The sequence below is a fragment of the Gallinula chloropus genome (genome assembly GCF_964237585.1).
Source record: "Gallinula chloropus genome assembly, chromosome: 5".
Taxonomy (NCBI): domain Eukaryota; kingdom Metazoa; phylum Chordata; class Aves; order Gruiformes; family Rallidae; genus Gallinula; species Gallinula chloropus.
In genome coordinates, this window is record NC_140090.1 from 60320517 (window position 1) to 60329284 (window position 8768).

Here is an 8768-nt window from a genome sequence, read left to right on the forward strand (position 1 = left end):
CCCCTCCGACTGTGATGTGTTCCTGACCTTGCTGGTGACCAGCGTCTGCCTTTGGAGCATTTGTCCTTCTCTTACTCAGAAAAACCAGAGCAGTGTGCTCTTGGTTTAACACTAGTCAGAAGGGCTTGATCAGCATCCCTCCCAGTCTGAAGTGGCATGGGCCAGGCCACTGACCTCCTCTGTTTCTGGTGAAACATTGTGGGAGTCTCTGCAGCCCTCCTTCCCTTGTTGCCTGGTATCAAACCTCTTGCAAAAGTCATATAGACAAGACTAGTCATACCAGTGATGTCATTTTGTAAGTGACTCCTTTTTCACTGCAGATATTTAAAGGCTTGCCTTGTACCCTGCATCTAGGATCCACTGCTGTTTTAGGCATCCAAGTCAGCAGATGTCTCCTGTGAAGGACCTGCAGGACATCCCTGTCCCAGAGAGGTTACACTAGGGCAATATCGTCCCTGGAGCATGCTATGCAGCAGCTGGAGAGCCTTACCACAACAAGGAGTTTAACCAGCACTTCCAGGAGTCTTGGGAGTAGCCAGCCCACAGGGCATCAGCCAACCAACTGGAAGAGGACTTTGACAGTCCTCCCTCACCTGCCAGGACACCCACCTGCACTTTCTGAGCCCCAGTCTGGCAGTCAGCTTGAGTGTGTGTGTGTGATCAGAACATGACAGGCAGACACTGGTGCTGCCAGGGCTGGGGCTGAGGCTTTGCTTTGCTTTGTGCATCTGTGCATGTGAGACACATCAGCTGAAGTCTGAGAGGCTTTTAAGATGAGAAGAGACAGCATCATCTTGTCTGACTGTCCACAGCCTCAGGCCCTTGTGTTTCCAGGGCCAGGTTCAGCTGTGTCCCTTCTCTCCCTGCTCCCCACACCCCCCCCCCCCGTATCCCTGCTCCCTTTCCATGCATGAATCCCTGTTGCAAGACTGAGGTCAAAGGACATCACCCCTCCCCAGCAGAAGCTCTGCTTGGGAGGCAGAGCCTAGAGCCACGCATCTCACATGCTCTGAAGCACTCTCCTTCTACCCCCAGGAGACCCTTCCAAACCATCTGGATTTAGGAGTGTCAAAGCCCCCACCACAAAGGTGGCCGCATCGATTGGGAATGCCCAGAAGCTGCCCATGTGTGAGAAGTGTGGATCTGGCATTGTGTAAGTAAGCCTGTCCCTGGGGGGCTCGTGGCCGAGCATCCCATGCCTGTATGAGGGGCTGAGCCGCTGCACCTGAAACACTCCACCTACCCACATCCAGTGCATCCAGGAGCCAGCTCAAGGCATGTTTATTCTCACCAGCTTTGATAATGCTAACTTTCCAGTTCCCTGCAGTGAGGCAGGCGTTGGGTTTCCCTCTACAGAGCCATATCAGTGGAAACTAAAACAAGTGAGACAATCTTGAGACAGTTGTTGCCACAGTGTTTTTCTTCCTACCTGAAATCTGTTTAGGGAACCCAGAAAACAAATGACCTTTCCATTCAGGGTCTGTGTATTTAATGATTTTCATGTCTTGGCATGCCCCATCATTGAGTGGTGACTGGCCCTGGTGGTCAGAGGCAATGTGGACTGGGAGAGCTGCATTCTGCTCCCCGCTCTGCTGTAACACCACTCATCTCCACTGTACCTATGCATACATAATTCTTGGTGTCTTTATGTGGGTGTGTCTGATGCCCAGCACAGCGGGGACATGGGTTTGATACAGAGCTGCAGTACGATGGGTGTGACAGCATGAGGGACCCAACCATGCCTTTGATTCAGTTTCTCAATCACAAATTCTTCCCTAAAACCCCTTCATTTTAACAGTTGACTCCAGTAGTCAAATGCTAGTAGCCCACCTACATAATCATGGCAGAATTCAGATTTCTCCTGTGCCGCCCTCAAATAAGCTACCAGATTGTTTCTGTGATTGCATGGTCCTGGCATGCCTGGAGAGCCAAGGACCAGCAGAGTCATTAGAGGCAATCCATAGCCTGTAAAATCTGAATCAGAATCAAATCCTACAATTATTCTAACACCTGGGTAGATCTGGTGAGAAAGTACAAGTCTATGAATAGCACTAAATCTAACGAATTATGGAAAATATAGATGGCTGCTGGAACAAAAAGATACTCCTGGCAAGTTGTTGTATTGCTGCTTGTGGTAGTTACTGAGTTGCTATGTAGTTTTCCTCATCATCTGATGGGTTAAGCTGTGAAGTGTTCCAGCAAGAGCTGGCCCACGTTTGGCTGGACTGTTCATTGCAGCTCCCAAGCAGCAGCACCTTGAGATCAGAGACAGAATCTGGTCTCTGTCCTTCTCCCATACCTGCCTGGTGTGTCCATCACTAGCAGAAGAGTAGCAGCTGGCTGTCCAGCGTTCACCCCCCCCGGGTCAGTGGTACCAATCGTTTCTGGATTTGTTCAGTTGTTTTAGACCTGGGTTTTGCTCCCCAAGATAGTCAGGCTGAGGCCTATGATTTGATCCTGGGCATTTGGAGGCTGTCTCCAGCCAGCAGCTGAAGATGCCATCACAGAGTCCTGCTGCCACAGGTGATAGGCCTGTCCCTGTGGAACTTCAGCAGGCCAGTGCCAGTAAACACTTTCCAGAAGAGGGCTCCTATGCCAGCAAGTGTTGGGCTCTAGAAGGGCTGTTAACTTCTGCCTGTCCAGAGGTAGGGCATATACATTGACTTTTTGGGAGCAGGAGAAAATTGTCCACCTTCAGTGCTGGTGTGGGTCTAGGCCATGTGCGTGGTGGCGGGGGGAGGAGGGAGGTAATGGTGGGTGCCTGGCACTGAGGGGTGCTGTTTCCTTCCCCAGGGGCGTGTTTGTGAAGATCCGGGACAAGCAGCGTCACCCCGAGTGCTACGTGTGCAGCGACTGCGGCACCAACCTCAAGCAGAAAGGACACTTCTTCGTGGAAGACCAAATCTACTGCGAGAAGCACGCCCGGGAGCGGGTCATTCCCCCAGAGGGCTACGAGGTGGTCACCGTCTTCCCGAAGTAAACTGCGCTGCTCACAAAGCCAGTGTGGATGGTTTCTCTGCTGCTTTTCATTGGAAAGCATCATCCCTGCCCCTCTGCCGAATCGTGTTTGCAATAAGGAATGTTAGGCATGGCTTTGAATTTCCTTGCCATTATTAATCCTCCATCTGGTCACATGATGTCACTAATTGTTCAACATTCTTTTTGTCTCATCTTTCACTGTTTGGGTTTGTTTTTTTAATACACAGAATTTTTCTTTCCTCCTTGGTGCTGTCAATCACACAGGAAAATCAGAGGCCAAAGTCAGATTACAACTCCTCTGCGTCCCAGTTATTTGCCTTCTGTTTGCGTTCAATAAATGGGGTGAATCCACAAGGCAGCTGTGTCTGCTTTCTCCTGGTATCTCTCTGCACTGGACTGGGGTTCCTGGGGCAGCAGGAGAGGTGCCCAGTGCATGGCTGTGTTTATCCTGGAGAACAGTGAGCGGGAATGACAAAATTGAGGCAGATGGGTCATGCACGCAGTCCAGCTGCTGTTAGCAGCTACCTGCTGGCACCCAGCAAGGCCAGGTGGGCACAGCCCAGCCAGAGACTATTGCGGGTCAAGAGCCACCGCCTCTGCCTCCAGCACTCCTTCCTGATGATGGGACCAAGCGCGACAGTGCTTCCTGTTACCGCGTCACCCCCGTCACCCACAGCCACAACGTGTACTCTATGAAAAAAACATCCAGTTGATGCTTGCTGGAAACCAGGAGCAGAGAAGGGAAGGTTTGCTTGGCCATGGTGCCTGTCCCTGCTCTGTCTGGCTCATGTCGGCGCCCCCCCCACCCACACGGCAGTCTCACGGTGGGTGCAGGCAGGCCAGGGTGGCTCTCACCACCACACACTCCCTTGTCCAACCCAAGAAGGGACACTGTGCTAGTGGCATCCCTGTGCTCCCATGCCTCCTGACACGTGGCTGCAAGAGGTTGCCTTCAGGGATGATGGGATGGGGGGGGTTGTGTGCCATGCCGCTATGCTCCATGTGCAGTGGGTGAGGGGCTGATGGTGCCCAAACAGCAGCACATCCACCCGTGTATAGCAAAGAGATAGTCTGTGGTGAAGGTAGTTCTCTGCTCACAGTACTGAATGAGCTGCTTGCTGGTATGGTGTAAAAATACATTGTTTCCAAGATGTAGTGTCACCTTTGCTTTAAAACAAATTGCCAGAAGTTGAAAACAGGAGGGTTTGTAGCTGCATTCAGACCCCCCTCTATCAGGCACAGGGCTGCTCCATCTGCAAGAGCTGTGGGCAGGGGCTTGTGTGTGTCGTGGAAAGTCTTGTCTGTCTCCAGCAATGCTTTACTGCTGTGCTGTGTGCTTGCTCTCCTTTGCAGTGAATCACAGCACAACTGCCTGGAAAAAACAAAGCAAAACAAACCCAAACCACCAAAACATGAAAAACAACCCAAAACCCAATCCTCATCTTGGATGATGGGTAAAGCTGACCCATCACTAAGATTATAAACCTCCTCCTGTCTAGATCAACTGTACAGCTTTTTGGCAGGTTGGGCACTAATCCACCGACCCAGCTAAACTTAGCTCGTCTCCTCAGGCTCCTTCTATGGGCAGTGGCAAGCAAGCAAGGATGGCATAGCTCAACCAGCAAACTCCTCATCTGGCTCACCACTTGGAAAAGCCTGGCTTCTCCCTGCCACCGGCACACACACTCCAGATCCTAACACAAGCAGCTTTTCCTTTCAAGGTGGTGGTGGAGTGTCACCCTCACTGCTGCTAATGGGGCTTGTCTCCCCTCTGCAGGGTATTCCCCCATGCTGCAGCGCTGGCAGGTTCCGGCAGACTGGTCCAAAATCCAGTGCAGTGCAGTGGTGGAAACCACAGAGCCCCAGGGGTGCAGGAGTAAACCTGTAGGAACAAATTGCTCTGGCTGTATCTCGGGCCCTGTGGTGGCACAGGACTGCGGCTGCTCCCAGCACGGCACGCTCCTTGCTGCCCCTTTCTCAGCTGGCTGGGGACTCCTGGCTGCAGCCTGGCTGCGTGTCTGCCTTGCAGGCAGAAAGCACTGGTGGCCACAGCCATCTGGTGTGCTGCACCCCAGCGCTGGGGCGTGGGCCGAGCCCTCCAGCGTGTGCAACGGCACTAAAATGTTTTCATACTGTACAAACATCCGTCAGCAAAATGGGTCTCAGGCCAGATGACCTCACAAACTTGCTCTTGCATGGGCGGGGGGGGGGGGGCAGGGAGGAGGGGATGAGGGTGGAAGAGCCTGAACCATGCCTGGCATTTCCCCTGCCCTCCCCACCCCAGCTCCGTGCTGCAAACAGATGACAAGCCCTGCTTTGTCTAGGGCCACCAGCTTTATCGCCGCGGCAGAGCTCCTGCAGCAAAGGCTGGCAGCACTGCCGGGAAAAACACTGATTGTGCAGGGCTTGACGCATGAGTCGGGAACTACAAAAGATGGGGGCAGCTCTGGAGGTGTAGGTTTCCAATGCAGATAGCAGTGTTGATCCAATTTATTACTATGGGAACAGACTAGCTGGGGCAGTTCCCATCCATTACTCCAGAGGACTTTGATCACTCTCTCCTGTAGCTCACTGGAAAAAAAAAAAACAAACCAAGGGTGTATTCAGTTTTGATGATGCAGGACCAAATATTTGGCAACTGTAGTATTCACTGTAGTTGGACTTTCCAAATTCCCCTCAAGTTTAACGGTTGGCATCTGGACTTTGTCAACAACAACAACAACGTAGGTTAAGCCAGGCCACGCCTCCAACTTCCAGCGCCAGGGGCTCGGTGTGGTCAGCAATAATGCAAGAGAAGTGCAAAAGGTTCCGATCTGAACTGCCAGGCAGTTTGCATCCCAGCAGCATGGGGCTGCCTCACTTCGCTGGGCAGCACAAAGCGGTCTCTCATTTTTAACACAGATTACTTGGGGTGCTGGTTGTGGCCTCTCTTGCCCCTGCAGCATCCACCGTTTCTCTTCCCGCAGCTGCCAGCGAGGGGCCAGGCTCCGCCTTCCCCTGTTGGCTTGCGGGAGCCCCCTCCCCGCCTCCCCAGCGCCCAGGGCAATGAGCTCAGCCCCAGTGTGGAAAGCTGCAAGCACAGCATGAGCTGCGAGCCACGGCAGGCTGGAGAAGCGGGCTGGCAGGGGACGGAAGGAGCTCATCTCCCTTCTGAGCCGAGAACGCCAATCACTGTTGTTTTAAAAACTGCTTACACAGGTACAAGGAGCCCGCTGCTGGTGGTGACTCAACAGAGCTGGCCCCCAGAAGACAAAGCAGATAGAAAAGGGTTAAAAAACCCAACAGCATCAAGACAGACCTCTCATTGTCTCACACCATGAGAGCCACCCTGCCCCCAGGAAAACAGCACAGAGCATGGAGGTCCCTTGCTCCAGCTTGCACATTTAAGCTTCATTTGCTAATGGCAATCCTGGAACTCAGGTTGTTGCTAAGGTGTTGTCAATCCTCTTTGCTATGTAGGTAAGTAAAGCCACCCCAACGCTGGTACCACAGAGTGCATTCGCATGCTGGCAAAATGCCATTAAACAGTGTAATGTGTGAGATAAGTTTACCACACATTTTCTTGTCATCACCTGGAAAAAACCCAGCAGCCTCTCCCCTAGCCCTCCCTGGCTATGAGTATGAGCTGCTCACCAGACTGGAAAAACACATGAAAAAAGAAACCTGCAAATAGTCATGACAGTAGCAACACAAGGTGAGACCTCATCTCTCTGTCCAGGCATTTGGCCTCAACAGCTCCAACATCCACAGACACCCGCAGCAGGAGGAACAATAGCCACATATCCCAGGGTGCAGCCTGGCACAGAAGCGCTGCTTCCAAGCCACCAGGACAAAGCCCTGCTCCAACAATTTGTCTTCTAGCTGCTGAATTATTTTTTCCCCTCCTCCAATGGGCAATCAAGGGAGCATTATTTCTCCCAGAAAAATTTTAAACCATTAGCACCAGTCACCCACCCCATGCCCCACAAGCCCTGTCATTACCACACTAACTTGGGGATCTCCTCACCTACAGAAAGGCAGGCTGCTTCCAAAACACCAGCACCCCTTACAGCACACCCCAAACAGTGCTTTAAGTACACAGATGCTGGAACAGGCCCCTCATAGCTTAGGTGGGTACCAAGTATGAGCATTACTCTTGAGTACACAAACAAGAATTGCAAGGTCATGCCAAGACAACGCTGTACTGGTTTTGAGCAACATTCACACTATTTTGGGAGAGAGAGAAGAAAAAAGAAAACAAACAAACAAGATATGCAAGACCTGGTTTCCTCTGTGTCAGCAAGAATTACACTTGCTTTCTTGAGGGCTAGAAAAGCAACCCCAGCTCAAACTACCAACCAGCTTCACACAGCACTAAGCAGTGATGGTATTTCACCAGTATTACCATTAATGCCAGTTTATGCAGTTTTAGGAACGCAGGAATCATTACTAAACCCTAGCTGTGCTGGCTATGGGACAGAAATTCTTGTTCATCTCTATTTTCCACCATGTTGCCTTGCAGTGGCATTCAGGGAGCTGTGGAGGAAGGTTGTAGCTGGGATAGTTAATTTCCTTATAGCAACCAGTTTTGGATTTCTGCTGGAAAGTGTTGATAAGGCAGGGAGGATTTTGTTACTGCTGTGCTCACACAGATCCAAGCCCTTTTCTGCTTCTCATCCCACCCCACTAGACTGTAGGCTGGCTGCACAGTGAGCTGGGAGGGGACACAGCTGGGACAGCTGACCCAGGGACATTCCATACCATGTGATGTCAAGCTCAGCATATAAGGTTGAGGGAAGAAGGGAGCAATGCTCAGAGTGATGGCATTTGTCTTCCATAACTGCTACAGGAGAGGGGGCCCTGCTTTCCTTGAGCTGAATGAACATGTGCCTGCTCCTGGCAAGCAGGGAATCCTTGGTTTTGCTTTACCTAATAAACTCTCTTTATCCTAACCCACAAATTTTTTCTGTTTTACTCCTCAGATTCTCTCCCTCACAGAGCAAGCAAGCACCTGGGTGGGGCTTAGCTGTGGCTGCAGTTAAAAACCACAACAGGAAGTTATGCAGTTATGTCAGTTATTAAAACTTCTACAATTACTGCATCTACACACCTAATTTAAATCTTGCAGTAGGCCTTTGCTAGCACAAAACAATGCATAAGAGACTAGCACAGTAGCTCAGCAAATGTAAGTAAGGTGGAGACAGCACATGTTGGACTTTGCATTATTCAAGCTAATAAGTAACTGAGCAGAAAACAGAAACTTTTGTCTTCAGCAACTAGAATCAAGAAAGAGCTTTTAACAGGCAAAGGTCAAAGCCAGCCTAGTCCTTATCTTCATAGGGTTTTTTGTTCCCTTTAGAGGTGTGGATAAGCATCACTCAGTAACAAAGTAACTTTCTCTAAATCAGGATAACATTAGTCTCTATGGAGAGAAAGAAAGATCATCAAGTGACCGGAAACTACTTTCCACAGCCTGGTAGATTCGGTAGGATTTTATTTCATTTCAAGTTACTTCTGCCTTGGCATAAACCAGCACTGGCAGCTTGTGACAGCTCCAGCTCTAATACCACACTACAGCTTCTAGTGGCACCTGGAAGTCAATTGAAAAGCTACCTGATGCCCAAGTTGAAAACCACTACTTACAGCTGGCTCTTGGAGCCTTCACCCTCCTCTTCTGCTTCACTCTAGCCTCTAACCCTCCCTCTCCTGACCGCCACATGCCCTGAACAGGGCCCTAGCATTAACATCTGCACCAGCAAAATGCAGGGTGGGTAGGGGGTTTGGGCTCATTCAAGCTATCCAGTTGGAAG

The 8768-nt window shown here is 50.9% G+C and overlaps 1 protein-coding gene across 1 annotated transcript in view; it reads left to right on the top strand.

Moving 5' to 3' along the window:
- The window catches only part of PDLIM1 (PDZ and LIM domain 1), a 41006-nt gene extending 37679 nt beyond the window's left edge, over window positions 1-3327 (top strand). The window contains exons 6-7 of the mRNA XM_084264950.1: window positions 1036-1153; window positions 2794-3327. Coding sequence (XP_084121076.1) covers window positions 1036-1153; window positions 2794-2980 — 305 coding nt within the window. The 3' untranslated portion in view covers window positions 2981-3327. The remainder of the gene's footprint in view (window positions 1-1035; window positions 1154-2793) is intronic.
- The last annotated feature ends 5441 nt before the right edge of the window (window positions 3328-8768 follow it).